At 43.7% G+C, this 22,671-nt stretch overlaps 1 protein-coding gene across 1 annotated transcript in view; it reads right to left on the bottom strand.

Moving 5' to 3' along the window:
- The window catches only part of LOC138520108 (uncharacterized), a 50,176-nt gene that overhangs the window by 7,106 nt on the left and 20,399 nt on the right, over window positions 1–22,671 (bottom strand). Inside the window, exons 5-7 of the mRNA XM_069632616.1 lie at window positions 19,796–19,933; window positions 9,759–9,883; window positions 7,868–7,996 (exon numbers count right to left, since the gene is read on the bottom strand). Of these exons, the coding sequence (XP_069488717.1) occupies window positions 7,868–7,996; window positions 9,759–9,883; window positions 19,796–19,933 (392 nt within the window). The remainder of the gene's footprint in view (window positions 1–7,867; window positions 7,997–9,758; window positions 9,884–19,795; window positions 19,934–22,671) is intronic.

Genomic DNA, 22,671 nt, shown 5'->3' with positions numbered 1-22,671 from the left:
GATGTCATCAATGACATTTGTGATGTCATCTCTGATGTCCTGGGTGTTAGTCTTAGCATTGTACGGTGGTGGCTCGAGTTATGGTGGCTTAGCTTAACATAACTAGCGAATTTCTGAGGTTTTCCGGTTTTACCTGTAACCATAATGTCCCTGTAACAACGTTTGAATTTCATAGGTTTTTACCAGGAAACCCTTGATTTGTAAAGGTGTACCATACAACATACTGAACCCGTTGGCACCATGTTAATGCGCTCAGCAGTTGCAGAGTATGCGTCTGGTCGCGGACATCGGGTGGCCTCCAACCTGCTCAGAAAGGCGGAGGTTCTCTTACATAGTGGTACCATTCAGCAAACACAATGAACATACACAAACAGCCCAATGTACGTGAATTTTAAGGGAAAAGAGAGTAGGTCTACAAACTGTGTACTTAGGAAAGAAACAGAACAAAGGCATAGGGAGTATACCATAACGGAATGCAACAACAAGAGAAATGACATCTGCCTTCAACAATCTTACCGCACTGCTGCTTTACATATGAACAAAGAACGAACAGCTAGAGTAAGGACTGGAAAGTACTAACACCAGAACGTCACTACAACGTAGTAAGCACACTAAAGTGTGTCTGATAATTGCACAGGTGGTGCAGTATGCAATGGTGGATAACTATAACGTTTCTTTTTTACGCAGCAATGGCAAGCACCTTAGCGTGCCTGGAAGAAAATTTCCCTCATGACGAAATGACTTACGATAGTAACCCCATTGGTATGCACCGCAGTCTGAAATGTGAAATATGTAATATCTATTGCTTTCTGTACAGATTTTTCTTTCTTTAAGAGAACATATTGGAAAGCAAAGCAGTGCAGCACAAACAGGACCCCTTCCACAACAGCATACGGGCACAGGAAAGGAAAGAAACTCTGTAAATGGGAAAGTGAACAGCCTGGAAGCCAAAATGGAGGAATTGGGTGTCCAGACATTTGGTCGACTGAAAACTGGTCGAAAGACATTTGGTCGACGCAATTTGGTCGAAAACCAAATGGTCAAATTTTTTTTTTTATTTATATATATATATTTTGGGTTTTCGTTTTTTTTAAAAAGGGGTTTTTAGGAAAAAAAAGGGGGTTGGAGGGGAGACCCCCCCAAAAAAAAAAAAAAAGGGGTGAAAATAAAAAAAAAAAACATTCGACCACTTGGTTTTCGATCAAATTGGTTCGACCATTTGTCTGGTCGACCAATTTTTTTCGACCAAATGTCTGGTAACCGAGGAATTGGTAAACAATGTGGCTGCCTTAAAAGATTACATACAAGGACATATTATGGACAAAATAAATACCAATGCCCGACCTGCACGTGTACCGCTTCCCCATTTCACAGCCCGCCATCCCCTCAAAATCCGTGTGATCAGAGACATTACGATGATACCTCAATCCCTTCCTCCCCTCACGACCAACTTGTACAAATCGCCAACTCCCCACAATATTTATCCACTTCTGCTACCCCTTCCCTTTCCTAATAGTATCTATGAATGTGTGGAAATAAAGGTTGATATGTAAATTGCTGCTGAGTGTATATGTGGCTTTTCCTTTGTTTTTAAAATCCTGTTATGACTCAGCGGTGCACAGTACTGGTGGGAATGACCACAATTAAGCAAAAGGGAGGTGTCCTACGGAACATGAAGGCATCCGTATGACGCTAGTACGAACGGCATGTTCGCATCTTGTGAACCACCTATAATTAGTTGTGGGAGCGGACGTTTGTCTGTTGCACAACTACGCGCATACGTATTTCTTCCTCTGTCTCCTGGTAAGACCGCCCCTGTCCAGCATATGCAAAGAAACTTGTGACAAACTTTAAGTAGTTTGCGGCACCCACCAACGTCCTACAGGTAGCTGCACACATATACATCCCACCTGTTATACCCTACAAACAACCAGTTTGTCCCAATATAATCGGCGCACATGTATCAAACTATTAATCAGTCCAGAGATCCCAACGGTGTGCATAGGACAACTTTGGACATGCGCACAAAGTATTGCACCCAAAACGCGTCCTGAGGACAGCTGTCCCAATCGAGAACATTCGCAACGTCACCTTGCGACCACACCCACGCTGCGCATGGGCCCTTCTTTTGCGGACACGATCCAGACCCTCAGACAGCAGAAAAGTGCAAGGTTCTGCACTCTACAGAGTGTTAATGGAAAAGTACATGCATACAAACACCCCACAATGTGCCATTGCACATGTATGTATTTTGTTGAATGATGTAGGCCTCTTTTCTGGTTGCAAGGTCTTCACAGCAGCCCTACAAAAGGCCAGACCCCAGAGCTGCTCTGAATTCTGTTTGTAGCTTTTCAGAACAGAGCAGCGGGCCATATAGCTTTGAGCTGTAATTGATTTCGGACCAATTCTGCTATGCTACATTACCCTTGCAAGTAATGGCAACCATGTCAAGCTGGCTCACTATGCACAGTAATGGAGAAAAGTATTAACGCCCCTTCCTGTGAACCACACCCTCAGTACCGATGATCCCCACTGTCCCATTCCCATGGGCAGCATGCTGAAAATTGTAGTATGTGGCACATGCTCTTCCTCAAGTACCGCGAGGGCCGTGCCCCAGTAAAGCAGGAAAAGTCCTTCTTCCCTTTCTGCTATCTTCTTTCCAGCACGCCCTCATTGGGTACTGTTAAATAGTCAGACATGCATCCACCAATCACATTAAAGAGCTCTCCATGTAACACTATCAGTTCTGTACGACATTCCTCTGCGTAGACACCACACCCAGAAATGTTATTGCGCAATCCCTTAGCTTCCACAGTGCTATTTCCATGCCCACCATCCTCAAAAGCCCCAGGTGTGGGTACATAAATTGCAACCAGTGTAGAGGATTTCGTCTTTAGTGTTGGCTCTGTAAAGAGCCATTTTTTGGTAGATGCTTCTAGAGAAACACCTTTATTTTTGGTTGTTATAGGGTTTTCTGTGTCATTGTTGCAATAGAACATCCCAAGAGCGGACAAAAAAATCACACATGCTTCTGTTGATGAGACAACTTCCAGCCTCTGACTGGGAACAACATACATTAGAATAGTCCCATACTCTTCTTGGTGGTATGGCTCAGAAAACCACCTGGGCAGTGGGAAAAAGCCTCTTCACTGCATTCATCAACCTCTTTAGTTGATGGAACAAACGTGAACAAGCCACGTAACCCAAATGTATGCCCGCCGTACTGTACGACGACAACATGAACAGTTTTGAAACTGGCCACTCTTCTGCAAAGTGCAAGCATAACGCCGAAACTGTGGACATTGACAATGCACCACAATGCCTCCACCCCTTCCAAACTGAAATTGCCATCAAAGTCTCTTTCCTGGGCATAGCTGTGCAGATCTACCACAAAGGCATCACCCAAAATCAACACAGTGCGTCTCTCCATGACAGCCAGCCTCACTACGCAGATTAATGAAAAACAGTATACCGCCCCTTCCTGTGAACCACACCCTCAGTACCTGATTGGATAATCCCCACAGTCCCATTCCCATTGGCCAGCATGGTGAGAAGCGCAGACTGTGGCACGTGCGCTTCCCCAAGTACCGTTATGAAGGGGTTTAAAAAAAAATCTCCATTTTTGGCCGTCGCAATTGTGAGGGTCGCAATAATCACATAGATCCAAGCAGGAGCAGTCTTTCTTCCCTTTCCACAATTTCTGTCCAGCACTACCTCATTGGGTACTGTTAAATAGTTAAATACGCATCCACCAATCACTGCCAAGACATCAGCATCTAACACTGTCAGATCTGTACAACACTTCATATGTACCATTACACATTCAGACTGAATGAATCGAAAGCACCTCCAGTACAAAGTTCAGTAAAACTATTCAAAATGTCTACATCCACATTCATCCACAAAGGCACCCATCACCACAAAGTAGAGATATGAATACTTTTTGTACAATATGTTTACAACTCTGTTATAAGAGTCTCTGAGCACGGTATCTGCCACTGAACATCCATAAGGTACTTAAAAAACATGCTGTTTTTTCTCCCATCACCTACCATCAAGTGCCAATTCAATGGTATATGCGTTCAGCATTTTCATTTACCCATATCAGCCATTGTAGTATCCTACCAGGAACTCTCTTCTTTCCTTCTGACAATGCTACGAATGTTTTTCCTACAAAATTCCTACAAGTTAGCAAAGTAAAACAAGTACATACAGTGTATGCATACAAACAGGATGCCTGCCACTTACCTTGCACATTTGAACCATGGCTACCGCATTTCTCTGTACAAATAGACCTTCACCACAGTTTTTGCATACACACCACAGCCCGAAATCTTATTGAGCAATGCCTTAGCCTCCAAAGTCTGATTGCCATGGCTGCCATCCTGAGAAGGCCTGGATGTGACAGGTGTAATTCTGAAACTACCGCAGAGTCTGCAGAGTTATCATACTAGGGACATGAGTAGGGAAGAAAGTTGAAACCGGGTAGGGCATTTCGTCTTTAGTGGTGGCTCTAAAGAGTATTTTTTTTCTTGTTTTCTTCTCTGCCTTACATTTTTACTGAATGCTGGTCAACGCTTCTTGCACAGTATAAAATAAATAGCATTGCCAATGGCGGTCAAAGAAATGCCATTTGCATGGAAACAGTGCATATTTTCCGAATTCATGATCTCATAGTGGGTGGAGAACATCCCATCAGTGCACATATATTCATGCATGCTTCTGTTTATAAGACACCTTCTGAGCTCTGGCTGGGGACAAATGACACCAGCATGGTCCCATTCTCCTCTTGGTGGTATGCATGAGAAAAAATCACCTTTGCAGTGGGAAAAATATGCATCACTGAATTCATCAACTTCTTCAGGTGATGGAGCAAATGTCCACACGACATGTAACCCAAATGTAGACCTCCATAATGCACCAGGACAACATCAACAATAGCGACAGAGGCCACATATCTGCAAAGGTGAACCATACCGCCGCAATGGCACCACAAAGCCTCCATTCCTTCAAAACTGAAATTAGCAGCAATGCCTCTTTGCACGGCATACCTGTGCATATCTTGCACAAAGGTATAACCCACGATCAGCACTGCACTTCTCTCCATCTCTGCCAACCTCACTACACAGAGTAGTGGGAAAAACAGTACCACCCCTTCCTGTGAACCACACCGTGAACACCTGATTGGATAATCCCCACTGTTCCATTTCCATGCCCACCATGCTCAGAAGGTCAGGATGTGGCACGTGCGCTTTCCAAGCTACAGTAAAGCAGGGACAGTCCTTTTTCCCTTTTCACTGTTCTTTTTGCAGCACTCCCTCATTGGGTATTGTGAAATATTCACACACAAATGCACCAATCACTTCCAAGACATCTGCATCCAACATTATAATTTCTGTACAGCACTCTGTATGTACTGTTAAAAACTCAGAGTACAGGTCATGTGTGCTTCCAAAGCATGTCCAGTAGAAAGTTCTGCAAAACCATCCATGATTTCAGTATCCAAAATCATCCAGAGCGGCACCCAGCACGACTTTGACCATGCACCCAAGAGTCTAGGCCTTGCCCACACCCAGCACAACATAATGGAGCCATGCATGTGAACATGTGGCCAGGTACCACAATCCACAAACGTAACATAGCCACCGGCACTTCCACCCAACCCCTGCACTCTAACACAGTGATGTATGGAAACATGTAACAGTTAGCAGAATCCACAAACATACCACAGCCTCCGGCACCCCTACCAACTTCCATTCACAAAGTATTGTGTCACTGTCAACCAAACCACAAAATCATCACAACATTGGGCCTTCTCCCAGCAATCTGCACAAAGGAGAGTACCCATCAACATAGAGGATCCAGCTCAACCCTACCCTCTTCTATCCTGACAGTATTCCAACACTGTACCCAGTGGGCACACTGCAGGAGTTTTCACTGCAGAATCTCCAGTCATACACCGAAAACTGTAGGATGTTCCAACACTCACCTCACCCATGGAACCAACAATATCAGCATGTCTGCTCACTTCTGGTGCACTACTAAGTATAAAATGTGATCCACAACCATTCTTTAAAGGTCACCACCCTCTGAGAGATGCAGAGTAAAAACTGCATGGCTGCGATGGGTGTGGTCCAGGTCTAGGCTCTTGGGTGCATGGCCTACAGCCTATGGCCTTTGGCCATGCACCCAAGAGCCTAGGCCTTGGCCACACACACCGCAACATATTGTAGCCATGCATGCGAACATGTGTCCAATTACCACAATCCACAAACATACCACAGCCACCCCCACTCCTACCCAACCTCTGCACCGAAATAAAGTTATGCATAGAAACATGGAACAGTTAGCAGAATCTAGAAAGATAACACAGCCTACGGCACCCGTACCCACCTTCACACCCATACTATGGTGTTACTGCCAACCGAACCACAACATCTTCACAACAGTGGCCCTGCTCCCAGCACTCTGCTAAGTGTGCAAAACCAATACTTCATAGTGCATTACAGTAGTCAGCACTCTGCGCAATGGACACAACCCAAGCCGATGAAATATGCAATTGAACCCTATCCACTTCTATGAACACAGCATTTAAAGACTGCACCCAGTTGACACACTGCAGAGCCATGAGCTCCAGCCATGGAGTAGACACTGTAGGATGTGCTAACAAGCACCAAACTCATGGAATCAACAATGTATGCAATGTTGACAATCCAAACACAAGACAACAATGTCAAACCTACTTGCAACCAGGGCACAAAGTTGTCGGTGCAAGGCCTCCAGCCATGCATGTAAGGGGATACGGGCTTACCACACGCAACACACCACAGTACATGCTATGTTAAAATATTAATGCCATGTGCAATGCACTCCCCTTCTGCAATTGACCTGCCACCAATCACCACAGAAAGAGGTTGGTGCACAAACTATCGTGCCGTAACGAAGGCTGCCTGCATTCCCTGCACAGGGTACTCGCCTCTGGAGGTACCCGCAAATTGGTGCAGTACGCACGGATACAGCAGGCACACACCACCGTCTTCTTCCACCTAATGAGATGTAACAGATGAACCACTTCTGACTTCCCCACCATTCCCGTCCATTCTTCCCACCACCACATGGCGTAAAGTATGTTTGCCAGGCCCTTTCGGCGCCACACTGTCCACAGATAGAACATGGCGTCGTAACCCAAAATTGTGATGCACAGCATGCTTCCTCCGAGCCAACCACTGGCCGCGTCCAATATTCACCGACATCACAGCATACTCCAAGCCAATGAGACTTTTGACTCTGGAGCGAACATGGAAATGGGTCCGCAGAGCAGAGCCAGATAGCACACATTTTATGAGACGTACATTTCAGTTCTTTGCAACAAAGTACTGGACAAGTTTCCATGAAACATACAAAAGCATGCTTTCCGGACCAAGCCCCCATTCCTGCCGCAAATTTGGTTAAAATCCGTCCAGCCGTTTGGGCTGTAGGCGTGCGCAAAATTTTTGCCCATTCCGTCTATGGAGAAAAAAAAAGGTTTGGTAACCCTCCCCTATAACTTTACCCCCCCCCCCCTGAAGAAACCTCACCAAATGTAGAGCAAAATCCCAAGCCCACACATTCATTCTATACCAGTAGATGTTTCTCACACAAGTGACTAGCATCATCTCTATGAACAAAAACTAAAAAGAGAGGTGCAAATCTTTGAAGAAGTTGTTATGAAGTTATGGAAGGTGAGGGATACATCTGTATTAAATGCAAAATTACAGAAGATAGGTTCCCAAAGTTGCTGTTGGTATGCAAAACTACCACACCATTCAAAGCACAACATTTTTGTGAAGAACTGTAACATATTGGTGTAGTGGCTGTATTTTCTCACCCTTATTTTGACTATTTGCTTCTTCTGTTTCAGTGTCTGTAAGGTTCATCTTGCAAACGTTGAGGAGATACGAATAATCCACAGGTTTGTTGAAGCTCTTGACGGCAATGAAAGACCCGGATGACAAACCTTGAGGAAAAATCGAAAGTTGTAGAATGTTCTGGAAATCTTAATGCATTGATCTCTATTCACAGTTTTCTTTATGAAAACATCAAATTTTAGTAAATATAACTTAAGTGCATACATTCATGTTAATTGTGTCCCGTAAAACATTGTGATGCATCCAAAGGAACCGAACTGGGCATGTTTATTAATGGCATGGCAACTACAGATTCGAGCACTGGTTGAATAACGCCCGTAGAGATTGTGGAATAAAGAAACAGCTAAATAGATAAAGCAATAACTTTGTCACGTTCTTTCATCAGTTTGGCGTACTGGCCAAGTGTAAATTCGCTAACTCCAATACTTAACCAAATGCAGCATAACCTGAGAAAGAATTAAATGTAAGCAGCAGCATGTTCTATCACTTGCTCAGCAGCTAGATAATTGTGGAGCTGTTACATCTCCAGTTACTACACAGTGGTCCACCATCACATCACACAGATTAGACACAGTGGCTGTTAATCACTCAATAGCAAGCATTACAGTCTCAGAACAAGATTTCCTCGAAAGGATTTAAAGATTAGAACCACACATATTCTGATAAGAAACTAGAGGGATACTGTATCTTGTCCATGATCCTAATCCATAAACCATGGGAATGCAACCTCTGGCTCTCCAGATGTTTTGAGTTTCAGCGCCATGATCCTTCACCATTGAAGATACTGATTAGGGATAACATCTCAAAAGTGGCAGGTTGCCTATCCCTGCCGTTGGTCAATCAGTATTCTTTTTTATTTATAAACATTAGCAAGACCCTCATCCACTTCTGAAGAATACAGCAGGAGTATACCCCATTCATGATTGCATACACCATTGATGGAATTTTCAGACAAGGTCAGAGGTCAGTTTTGACAAGTTTGTCTAATGAACATGGGAAAGTCAAGCCAGAGCTTTTGTCTTCAGGCATCAATCAACACAAACAAACTTATATGGGTAATAGGAGATTTTTTGGCAAATAGCATTGCTCACAGATATCACATGACAAAAGCTTGCTTTGTAAAGAGAAACAAAGCATGTTTAAAAGAACCTTTATCATAGATGTGGCATCTCAAGTATGAGGTAGAGTATGTATGGTGTTTGTGGGGGTTAAGATCCAATTGCAATAACCACTAGGAGATTCTCGATTAATGGCCACCACAGAGGGCGGACCGGCCAATAATGGCCCACTAGAGCTAAAGGCCATTATAAACAGAGTCAGCCCCACCCGGCGCCCATCAATGCTATAGCACCCCGGATGATCTGTAAAAGAAAATCTGTCCCCTCATGAAAGGTCGCCTGCTTAAAGCATTAATGAAAGAAAAGGAAGTCAAATAAAAGACGCCCACCATGGAATCATTAGACGGGCACTTGAAAAAGGGGACCACTTTCCACTTCCTACAGCGATGAGAGATGAAGGAAGATGGCAGCAGATTACAAGATGAAGTGTGGCATGTTTTTAATAGGGTGTGGAAGTCTGGCAGGAGGAAGGGGCTGAGAGGGGGCGGGGAAGTGGTGAGAAGACGCAGCTAGAGTGTGTCAAGGGGTGTTGGGTACTTGTGTTGAAGTATCCTTCAGCTCACTTTTTTTAGTTACCCACTATATTCAGATTCAGCAGCTATCCAAGTGAGTTGATTGGTTGTTATCCCTCTCCCAGTGTGCCAATAGAACACATAGCATTTCCTTTAAACATATCATGAATGTTATACATAATCATAGTAACCGTAATGAAAAGGGATGTTTTTCAACATACCTGTAGGTATTGTAGAATTTCTTTCTTTAACTGTCCAGAAACTAACATCCTTTTTTGCGCCAAAGTGCTTGCTTTTCCAGATGGGATATATGTCACCATTATCCAGCATATCCACCCTGACACACCTGCAAATATATTTAGATATTTGTCAGAGTACAGTACCGGGTCATAAAGAGATAATATTGGACCGATCTTAGACCATAGATCCTAGGTGAGAGGCCTGTATATTTTTCTCCTTCACCACTAGCCTCAATTTTGTAACGTGTCAAAGTTTGGAACCCCCTACTTCCTCAGAGCTAGCTTTTTAATTGCTTTTTCTTTTTTCTTTTTATTGTATATGGTTACAAAAACCTTTCACAAACAACAAAATCGTATTTCCACAACACATGAAGAAAAAAGAAGAGCACAAACGATTTACATAGAATTAAATCAAATAACGACTGAGTAATTTCCAGATCCTTCAAATATTAAAAGAAGGGAAAAAACGTTTACAAATAATTGGTAGGTAACAATTCCAAGTCCTTCCAAGGGCCAGACAAAGGGCACACTGTAAACTGATGGCACCTTCCATGTACTGAATTGTAAATATTACCAGAAGGGAGGCTCACCCTTCTTACCAATGGCTCACAGTCCTAACTTACAGTTCTCAAGCATCTGTATCACCACAATTGATTTCTGCTGGAACTGACCATCAATCAGTATTTCCCATATGTGGTGATGAGCCCAGTGTGTTGAATCAAAGACGAATTTCCTGAAGAACTGATGTCTGGCCCCTCTAGTCTCTTCACACTCCATCATCAGATGTTTGATTGATTGATTTTCCGGCTTAGAACATATCTGGCACAGGTTTAAAGCCTTACCCCCAGTTCCTCTTCTCGCTAAGATTTCCCCAGTCTGTAAAATGTTTAATCTCAGTCTAAGAAACTTGTTCCTCATTCTCCAGTCTGGAAACTTAATTAAATATTTACTAAGAAAGCCCAACTTTCTTTCTGATGTTTGGAGCGGATCAGGATTGGGCCCTGATCTTTCTTTTCCACTAATCTGGATCCAATCCATTTCCTCCCATTTTCTTTTGGCCTTTGTTGGGTTTTCGTCAAGCAGTTTGTTCTCTATATCCACACCCAATAGCTGCTCCTTCCCCAGTGAGTTTAATTTTCCTAGACATTTTGATTTGCCCGCCTCCAGTTGTTTCCTCATTTCTGTATAAAGTGAGTGGTCTTGGGCTGTGGTAATACGATGTTGCAGTAGTATCAGTTTCAATTCTGCTTGGCATTTTAGGGATCTAAGGACCAGCTCGAATCTAAGATTATCCATCGACAGACTCATTGGGGACCCAAAGCATGCTTCCACAACATGCCTTCCCATTTTCGCCAAGTCGTGTTCCATAACTGCGGTTTGGCTTCAAGACCATGCAACAGGACAGGGATTACCTTAGCCTGATAGAACTTTAGTACCGGGATAACTGAGAATTTCCCATATTTCCACATAATTCTTTTCATCTGTGCTGCCAAGGGTTTTATTTTTACTTCAATGTCCAGCTCCACCTTACAGATTGCTGGATTTGCACAGATTTTGTACCCTAAATACACCAGATCTTCCACCCTTGTTATCACAACCCCCCCTCTCATTGACCACCTGGGGAATACAATTATTTTGTTTTTTGCCTGCAGACCAGAACCCTGGTTTTGTTAGGATTTAAGGAGAGCCCATTTTCATCCGCGTATAGGTGTATGCCATTGAGCAATCGTTGCAGACCAATAGCCGTTCTATCTACGACCACCACATCGTCTGCATAGGCGAGCCAGTGGATTTTCTTTCCATTCAATGCTGGGCTAGCCAATGCGTATGGCGCTAAGAAGTCACCCATGTCCGCTCTCTACAAATTGAAGAATGAGGGGGCCCCTAGGCAACCCTGCCTGACCCCCCAGTTCATTCTGACTGGTTCAGACATATGACCCTCTGAATTTAATCTCACTCTGATGTCATTCTCTTTATGAAATTCAATGGGCATTCCTAGGAGTCCCTCCGGTATGTCTTGTGCTCTTAACTTCTGCCAGAGCCTTCCCCTGTCTACCTGATCGAAGACTCTGGAGAAGTCAACCCAGGCTCCATAGAGTTATTCTTCCCCCCTTTCCTGTGTTTTTTCACTCAGAAGGTTCAACACCATACATTTTTATTGCACCCAACACTTAACTCAATTTTGACTTTATTCAATGTTCGTGACTTTTACCATTCCTACCAAAAATATGTGGATGTTTTCTACGGTATCGAGTGAAAAAGTTTTTTTTTTAACTGAAAAAAGGACCTATTTAGAAAGACCACTCTGTGACAGCCCAGAGAGGCCATTATAAATCTAAGTGTCACACCCCTGTCGCACCTGAGTGCACGCAGGGGCTGACAGGCACAGGAGGACGAGCATGGGAAGACAGAAGTTGGAGGCGAGGTAAGTGTTTGTTTGTCTGTCTGTTTGTTGTGGGTTAGTGTTTGGAGTGAGTGGGGAGGGGGCTGCGGAGAAGGTGTATGTGTGTGTGTTTGTGTATATATAGGGGGGGTAGTAGAGGGGAGGTAATGGGAGAGAGGGTGCAGGATCAATGTGGGGGTTGGTACGGGTCATGAAAACCCCTGATTTCAGAGATAAGGAGAGCGGGGGGTATTGGGGGTTGGGTGAAAAGAGATATGAGGAGAATATCATTCCCTTCAGGAATTCAGGTAGGAATTGGCAGATTCGAGGAATGCACATTGCTTCTCCTTGATAAACTCATTCAATTCTGGGACAGCCCAAGCCAGCTCTCTAATCATCCGTCCAGGCAGACAAATAGAGGGTTTGGAAGTCAGCCAATCAGGGTGGGCCTAGAAAAATGGCAAACGCTCAGGTCTGTATATTTGGTTGTGCGGTTCAGGGGATCAGTCTAAACCAGTACAAGGCACAACAGAGGGTGAGGGGCTCAGCTTCAAGTAATCTGTGTCTGTGTGTGTGTAATGGCCATTTTAGACCTCCCTAGTGGTTTGCACAAAGGTATGTCCTAACACAAAATAGCCAAGAGTAAGACTTAGAAAAAAGCACACGTACTCCAATGGCTACGGATCTATGATGATTCCTCATTGATTGTTTAGCCTGATTACATTTTGCAGTATTCGCACCCCCTCACCTCCCCTTCATACATACTTAACCCAAAGCACCAATCTATCGTTTTTGCGGTGTAAAACATTGGTGAAAAAGGACAGCAAAATGTAAATCGGCATTAATGATTGGTCGATGAAAGGGGGGGGATAGCATGGCTACCACACTGGTACATTGGGTTAATTATACGGTAAAATCTGCTACTCCCCTGGTGGAAACAGAACTGAAACACTGCTGCAACCAGCCTTCTCCAAGGCACCTTTGTATGTGTATATAATAGCCCATGGCCAAAATTGAGTGCTTAAAAATAAACCCCTGTCCTTGGGCCTATGATATGATATAAACGGTTTCAGTGGTAGGGAACTTCAGTAGAAGTCCCTATGACCACAGACCACAAAATAAGTTCAGAGATCCAAGGAAACCAAAAGACAAAAGCAAAACGTTTATTAGGGCTCATAAAATGGGACAGCAGAACCTGCCAAAATAGAACTCTGCCCTTACTATGAGGTAGCAGACTTCCACTTTTTCACACCCGGGCAAGGGCGCTCAATCAGGTGGCTGGAAATGTAGGTGAAAACATACAGTGCACAGCCCGAATTTTTGAGCCACCCAGGTCCCTTGCCCTGGTGGCACTTCTTGATTGTGAGGAGGAAACATGTAGCCTCTCCATGTTGCCTCCCTATGCTCCAACCCTCCTTGACATTCTACACCCTTCAACCACACACCCCTTTCTTCCACACTTACCTGGTGGACCAGAGCTTTGTGTGCCGGTCCCGGTACTTCCTCCCGTCCTTGACACCCAACATGGAAATAGAAAAGAGACCACAGTCCTTTTTCTAATTACTATGTTGGGGCCATCTTGTTTTTTTTGTTCTTATGGGAGATTGGGCTTGTGTAATATGCAAGTAGACTGGTTTTCCCATAAAAACAAACAAAAAAGCTATTCACACCCAGGGTGCGAATAGCAATCATCCCTTGTGGGGTTTAGGGGGGCGTGGAAGGGTCCATGCTAGTAACGGCCCACAGTCCTTGCAGAGGCCTTTGCAATTACAGGCCATATACACCCCCCGAGGCAGGGGTTTTAACAATAATCTCCTATAACTGTACTCTTTTGAGTCCCATTCTCCATCTCTAAATGTCTCTCCAGGATATTTGTAGTGCATCACCAAGAATACAACATTCTGTTCAGAGTCGCCCTCTGTCTTGAATTATTTGTGGTTGCACCCTAGTGTATTTCCACCGTCTTGCTCAGGCCCACTCTGGAGTTCTTGTCTCCCCTTAAGCATATCTCATCATAAGAACTTCTATCCAATATTGGGGCTTTTCAAGAATCCCCCCGGTCTGTCTGTCTGTCTGTCTGTCTGTCTCTCTCTCTCTCTCTCTCTCTCTCGCTTGATCTTCCTCTCGCTCCCTGTTTCCCGTCATCTCCTGACACTGGTCTTGATCCTCTCTTCCTTCCAAACACTGGTACATGCCTCTCTCTAACTCACAGGACCTCCTTCTGCTTCAGTGTCCCTTTTGGCATCTTTCTCAAGTGTTGGCTCTCTCAGACTTGCTCTCATGCACCAACTCCATGTTGGACATCTTAGACATCTACCAGTCATCAGCTCTCCTCTGATGGTCTTGCTATATTACCTGATGGCCTCTCGTGAGCAGATTGCGTCTTGGCTACTGCATCTGCAACCTCAGAAGTATGCCCCCTCTATCGAAAGACACCTCTCAGTGCATAGTCCTTACTGCATACCTTTCTTCATGGAGAGGGAAAGGGGGAATTAGCAGTAGATTGCCTGTTTTCGTTCATCATGTGCCTCCACTCAGCTTGTTCAGGAGAATTTTGCCCCACTATTTTCAGAACAAAGAGCCAAGGGTGCCATCACATTCATCAAAGTATGCACCATGTAAAATATGCTCTGTCAGCATGAGTGCATTTACCACAGTGTCTGATGACTCTCCAGGTATAGTTGTATTTGTACATGTATTTGTATTTATTTATTTGTATAGCACGTCAAACCTTTAGGTATCTGGGCGCACTGTTCCAATTACATTTTGAGCAAGAAATAATTACAGATAATATGAATAAAACAGGCAGTAGGTGAGCAAGTGTATGAAAGAGATTTGCACAAGAGAAAAAAATAAAAATGTTTACAGCCTGGTCAATTACAAGACATGACTATAATACAATAGTGCAGCAGAGTATATGCATACAGGAGAAGAGGCAGCACGATGGGCACTTATGCCAGGTTAGTATCATTGGTGACGCACCGTTTCTAGCAATTGTCCTAAATTGGTGGAAGGTAGGAGCAGTTCGAATGGCAATAGGTGTCGAATTCCATAGTTTGGAGGCTAATACCAAGAAGCTAGTCCCTCCTGATTTTTTGATGGTTGTACCTAGGTACTTGAAGGCAATGCATTTGGGCTGATCGCGTGGGCCTCGTGAATAGTTTTTTGTTAAATCTGCAGACCAGGTAGTTTGGTGCAGAATTAGTGAGGCATTTGTAGGTGAGGGTTGGTGTTTTCAGAGAGATTCTGTTCTTGATGGACACCCATCCGGCATTCCGTCTTGTTTCAGATATGTGGTGAGAGCGAGGTATATTGAAGACAGCTCTAATAGCATTGTTTTGGAAGATCTGAAGTTTATTTAGGTTTCTTTTGCTGGTTCCGAGGTAGAGGGCGTTGCAGTAATCCTATTAGCAAAGTACCAGTGCTCTGGCTATGGTGGAACAGTTTGAGGTGGAGTGGAAAGGTCCACAGGCATTTATTAATTTACTAATGTAAGCTGTAGAAGATGCTACAGCATTCACTTCTTTAGTCATTGTTAATGAGGAGTCAAGATAGACAGCTAAAGTCTTGACTGCTTTGGACAAATATATCTAAAGGGCGCCTGGCGGTGTCCTGATATGCCCAGGAGGGTACGTGTATAACTATGACAAAGAATCAGGATGAGAGATCCCAGTACAGCTGTGTGGATTTGAAACTAAATATTTTTATTTCAAGCCATTTTTTTGCACAGATGATTTTTTTTAAAGTATTTACAAAACTTTCGATAAGCATGAAAGTGACACGGACAGGTTTGATGGTATACATAGGAAAATACAGATAAGTATCAACCTCTGCAATATAGTGGTAACATTTCCAACATGGTGCACAAGCAAATATGACAATTAGGTGGAGACAAGAATAAACAAGGTGCTGTCCAGGACTATGTTTGGTCTGGGGGTATTTAACAAACAGTGTACACAACACTATCTACAGAACATACAATGGGGGTTAAACAGTTGTGTCACAGATCATCGACACTGGAGTGTTTCGGCCATAGGGGGCTGAGTTCAAGCCCGTAATTGTGGTGTTTCATCAGGATAGATGCAATGACTGTTGAGTGACCAATGCACTGAAATGGATCGACCATGGGTTCCTGAGTCTGTGGTTTTCTTCAGGGTCCCAAAGGCTAATAGTAGGCCTTGGTGGGTCTATGATCGGTTTCAATATTCTGACCGAACGCGTGGCTCGCATGGTCGATCCATATCAGTGCATTGGTCACTCAACAGTCCTGCATTAAATGAAGGACTCGCAAGCACAGCGTCACTGCTGCAATCCCAGCAGACGATAACACTCACGGACAGCACTACGCTTTGCATCTATCCTGATGAAGGCCACCACAATTATGGGCTTGAACTCAGCCCCCTATGGCCGAAACACTCCAGTGTCGATGATATGTGACACAACTGTTTAACTCCTGTTGTATGTTCTGTAGATAGTGTTGTATACACAGAGGTTGATACTTACCTGTATTTTCCTATGTTTACCATCAAACCAGTCTGTGTCACTTTTGTGCTTATCGAAGGTTTTGTAAATACTTTAAAAAATCATCAGTGCAAAAACATGGGTTTGAAATAAAAATATTTAGTTTCAAATCCACACAGCTGTACTGGGATCTCTCATCCTGATTCTTTGTGTCATATTTATACATTGACTGCTTTGGAGACTGGGACGTTGATGCCATCAAGGCAGAAGGAGTTGAAGGAGGTATTGAGTTTGTTGATTTTAAGTTGTGAGCCCGTCAATAGGAGTTTTGTCTTCTCATCATTAAGGCAGAGGCCATGTGTGGCCATCCAGCCTGATATGTGATATTACTGCATATTGAAGATTGAACACAAAATAGACCAATTTATTTTGGTCGATTTTGTGCGGTCATCAATAAGCCATAGTATCACATTATATGATACCTAAACCACCACCCTTCCTTCGCCCACCCCACCCCTCCTGCACTGGCAAGTGGTTTGTCAATTGGGGGGTTTAACCCCGAACCGTTTACTTCCCTCTCCTTCACCCTTCCCCATCAAAAGCCTTTTCCATCACAGACTTGAATGCATTGAAACACGCACACACTTAAAGTTACCCGCTCCCGGCCCCATCCCCAAACATTACTTACACACCCAGACACACACAAAAACAAAACACACACTTCGGTCCCAGCGACTTCCCTCTTCTGGCTCTGGCTTGCCTGTCAGCCCCTGCGCACACTCATGTACGTCGCAGTGGCTCACAGTTCGATTTATAAAGACCGCCCGGAGTAGTATCCGAGCGGTCTTTCTAAATCGGTCTTTGAAGAAATCGATTTTTACAAATTGATTTCTTCGCTTAGTACCGACTGTCCTTCTGATATGGTTCATCAGTAAAGGGCCACCACTGCCTGAATGTCACCCTCGGGAATGGAAGTGCATTTCACCCTCAAGCCCTCTCAAAACCACCTTGTTATTTTCAAGATAGGGTGCTCGGTTTAGTATGCAAGGGGGGCTATATTTAAGGAATCAACAATGCAATAGTTTGAAACAGTGACAGGCTCTCCTAGTCACATACCTATTGGCAGTCCCATATAAATCCTTGGAGATCATCTGTAATGCTCCTTTAGCAGCACTGATCCCATAGCCTGTTCCATTTAAAGAGAGTGGGAGAAGAAGACAATGACAGGATACAAGAGCATATGGAAAATGAGATACACAAGTGAGGGATAGAACTCATAAGCAAGGCACCCACAGGGACACACATCACAATAGATTCTGTAAAGGTGTCTTAATCCCACTGCGAAAGATAGACAACATAGATAAGTGAACAATTTCCCTGTTTATAAATATAATAACAAGCACAGTTATCCCACTATGTTACATACGTAGTACTGCAATACTGTATTAGTGCATTATCAAAACTTGTTAACATGGGTCTTTGAAAAGTTAAGTCCAACGAGCAGTAAAATAGAGATGTCCGTCCTCATACTTGCGCAACATGAGAACGCATCTTCACTATCCTATCACTTCATTTCCCACTTATAGTTGCTCAGATATTGCTCTACTTTCCTTCATGGGTGGCCAAGTGCACAACGTTTTGGCCACTGTGTTACCTTTGGTCAATGGGGCATACTGACATCAATTTCTGCTTCTGTTGCCCTTTATGAGCAAGGCTTGGAAACGAGTTATCGTCGCCAGCCTGGTTCCTGCAGAAGCACCTTCATAATGTCCTCTCTTCCTCAGTGCTTAAAAGTATCACAGTAGATGCTACGCCTTTCAGAATACTATAATTTCAGTATGTCACTGACCCTTTGCTTCAGCGGTCATCAGCCTCATGAGCAGAGCACTTCCCTGTGCACTTGTAGGACACATACAGAATTCTAAGTAGCTCCAACCATCAGAGACAGACTCTGGCTCAACTATGTCACACACACACACACAGGATGTCTCGAGAGAGCCAATGGGAGAGCCCTGAACCACACCAGCCACTAGATGCACTGCTCACCTCACAACCTACCGCACCTCAGGATAGCCACAGAGGCAAGCTTGCTGCCCTCATTTCGCTCATTCCCTCGACCCTGCCATTCACCTGTTTGTTAAGTCATCCAGGCAAATGATTCCAAGGCACTATGCATCCAGACGCCAAACTATGCCTGCTCAGCTATGCAGCAAATGCACTTTCAGACAGTAATACATCACTCCAAAACCATACCAATGGCAGCTGCGTGCTACAGAAGACATCGTTGACATTGACATCAATTCTCCAACATAATATATTCCCAGAGCTGCTCCTACACTATGAAACCTAATGCGAACGCTCAGGGCCTCATTACGACCCTGGCGCTAAGTGTTTAACGGCGCCGTAAAATGCTGTGGTGCCGTTAAACACTTAGCGCCTTACTACGAGGTCCCTTTGCGGGACCCGACCTTACGGCTGGTCTACACCAGCCATTAAAGTAGGGACCCGCAAAGGGACCTTGGTGCTAAGTAAGGTACTGCAATTTGCGGTACCGTACTTAGCGTACTTAGCGCCTTCCTCATTCCCATAGAGCCCCATGGGGCGAAAATGGGAATGGGGAAGGGCCATGGTTCAATGGGGAATTACCACCCCGCCAACCTTGGAATGGGGTGGTAATTCCCCATTGAACCATGGCGGACCCGTTACAACACCGGCACCAACCATGGCCTCAGACATTAATCCTCTCCGGCGCTTTGCCAAGAAAATATCAGATACAATCTGAATGAATATATATTCATTTCCAACTGGGCAATGGGAGATATGTTCTACCAAGCCAACATCTAGATGCCAAATTTCAAAACCATGGCTTAATATCTCCCAAATGTGCAATAGGTACTTAATTGTTAAGCATTGATCAATGCTACCTCGAAGTAGGTTGTACGGGTAAAAACAGGCACAAATGCTCATGAGCTATGATATGATATAATATGACAGGATATTTACAACGTGATTAATACCGAGAGAGAGGTTTCTAAGCGCGGACCCGGGGATCGAACCTGTGTTGCTCTGTGTCATCTTGCTTCCAAGACGGACGCATTTCCCCTGAGCTATCCTCCCAATACAATTCCTATCAAGGAAGAAAATAATGAACATTAAAGAAGTGTGACTGCCTTACCTGTACATATTTGGAACAGGACAGCGTTTGTAGCTCTTCACTACCACATCTCCAAGACAGGTATAGTTGGAGGGCGGAACCATCTCGTAGACAGTAAGAGGTTTGTGTGCCGTGCTGCCTTTATCGTTCCATATTTTTCTGAAATGTTTAAATGTACTCTTCTCAGTTACATACATTACAATGGCATAAGCCTTGGGTCACTCTGACCCTGGGTTTTTAGTTTTCAGGCAATGCAGCAGATGATCTGAAAGATGAACCAATCCCCCCAAGTCCAAATAGCACATACATTAACCAGTAATTGATGACTCGTTGCCATATGGGAACGAACCTGGATACCAACATCAAAAAAAAGTCTAGGGTCATCGACAAGAGATCCGAGATGGAAGAACTAAGGCTCAATAATGTCCTACACTAAAACATGTAAAACTAAACAGAAGTATTTTATCCAGGGAAGCATGACAAGACCGCTGTTGAAGAATTGAATTGTGAAGATGGATATCTTTTAGATCAATTACTTCCTATAGAAAAGAGTTTAAAACACACAAGACAATGCATCTCTAATGAGGACATGCTAAACATAGATTTGGTCTTTTTTGAGTCTGCATTTAATTTTTTAAAAAAACAGAGTTTCTATCAGAAGCGCAGCACAAGGTTAACAGCAGAAGGCAGAGTATTCAATCAAAGACAATCAAATGTGCAGGAACAACAGCCAGAATGTGGGGGGGGTGTGTGGAGGATATTATGGGGACATGAACTGAGGACACTGCAGGCTGAAAGTATAACATGAACAGTATTTTACAAATATGGACTGGTTGCAGCAGAGTGTTTGATAATAGGGGGGCAGTGTGAGTGTAGGCCTCAGGCTAACCTTCAAGCAAGAGAAGGTGTTTCATGAGCATGATCCTGAAAGCTTGACCTATGGCTGAATTCCTGATTGGGTGATTTCAGAGAGTAATGAGTTCCAGTGGTAGGAAGCAAGGTGGCTAAAGGAATGGAAGTAGGTGGAGGTACAGGAAGATGTAAGCATGGGTGAGATTGCAAAGTATAAGTAGGGGTAGTAGCAGAAGATTGAGTCAGATAGGCAGGGATGGCATTTCCTTAACTAATGTAGTCTAGACTAAGATAAAGGATTTGACGAGGCAGCTGTTATTCAAGGAATAATCACTCGTATCCTCAACACAAGGAGATATTCTGAGGTGGTTTAAGATTGTGGGAGGTGAAAAAGAGTACAGTTGGTAAAGTTTAGAACTTTGCTGAGGCACAATGGGGAAGGTATAGCGTTGTTTCATCGCCTGTCATTTTTATGACAGCAATTTAAACGTGTATAAAATTATGAAAAAGGTAGTCAGAATTTTTTAGGGGGGGTGGGAAAGGACAGATAAGGAGCTGGGGGTTTGTGAATAGTAAACAAATAAGTGGTGGAGGGAAGGTGTTGGGTGGAGAAAACCCCCACCACAAAAAAAGAAAATTTGATGACGGTATCCTAATTTTATACACTTTTAAAAGGCATTCGTAATTATGTCAGACGATGATAGAACATAGAACCATGGGGAACGCAGCATAAGTCTCATAAGGAGGCTCTGCTGAAAGAAACAATAATGTATACAGTGGTTTATGGAGTGTGGGTGATGTCAGGATCGTTTCTGTGGATGTTGAGGAGGTTTAACGTGGCTTCAGTGGAGGTAATTAAATGTTGGTGTTTGAGGTCGCAATAAAAGGGAACCATAAGGATGTGAATCCTGTGGGAAGGGGAAGAGATTGCTGCAGTACAGAGGCAGATATTTTGGAAATGTTGCACATTAGGGGGTTGGGTACTCCTCAGTGGTAGATGCTGCAGTGAAAATTGGAAGCATGAGCAGACAATTCAGTGGGGAAAGACATGAAGATGACTTGGGCCTCGGCAGTGAAAAAGTGAGGGAGAAGCTGAATGAGGGCATGAGATTACCAAAAGAGAAGGTGTAGAGTACGAAGAACGGGGGAAGCAGGACTGCCTGTACTTTTTTTAATGTTATTTTTAATAAGAATAATAATCTGATTTGGACAATGAAATTCCCTGGTAATTGTTTTTTAATTTTTTTATTTAATATACTTTTAGCCAAGTTGGCTTTGTAAATATTTAAAATTGCTGTCATTTTTAAACATAAACATCAAATCATTACACTATTTTCTGATAAAATGTAATAAAATGGTATAAACAATTCATATAATTTCCTTCCATTAAAAGATACCATAAAAATTGCATATCACTATTGTTCATCTTGTTATTATATGCTTTGACATATGTGTACTTTAAGGTGCTTAGGATTCGGCATTCTACCATGGTATTTGTCTTCCCTGTCCCTACTACTTTAGCCCACTCCACAAAGTACTCAGTTTTGCTACCCACACCCTCTTCAACCTCCCGAGATTCTCACCCTCTTCTGCACGCTGACTCAGCGTCATGTACCTGTCTATGCACAATTGCTCCCTCAATGTTGTATTGCTTATAGTGGATAAATCCACCAATGGGTCAAACCATGAATTTAATTTTGCAAACCCCATCTCTCACTACTCGCCATCCTTCACTCAGACCTGTAGCTCTCCTAAACTTCTCTGTTGCCCATTAGCCTTGTGCGAAACCTCTCGCTGTCACGCCTTCGTCCTACTCACACCCTCTCTAAACCCCCACCACTTGACTAGTTGAACTCTTTAGCTCTTGACATAAAATCTGTCCCCATTGTATTAGGCTTCAAATTGCCCTGAAAAGACACTTTCTCTCCCTTGAAGGGCACCCAAGTTCGCTATAGGCATGCGCCGCTCCCCTTGAATCCTGTCCCCACCCTTTCCCTTGGTCATAGATGTGCATAATACAACTGTTTATCCTGTATAATACATCT

The sequence above is a fragment of the Ambystoma mexicanum genome, chromosome 13 (genome assembly GCF_040938575.1).
Source record: "Ambystoma mexicanum isolate Mex_15411 chromosome 13, UKY_AmexF1_1, whole genome shotgun sequence".
Lineage (NCBI taxonomy): Eukaryota > Metazoa > Chordata > Amphibia > Caudata > Ambystomatidae > Ambystoma > Ambystoma mexicanum.
Note: the sequence above shows the minus strand (reverse complement) of the source record. Positions and strands in the feature narration are given on the sequence as shown.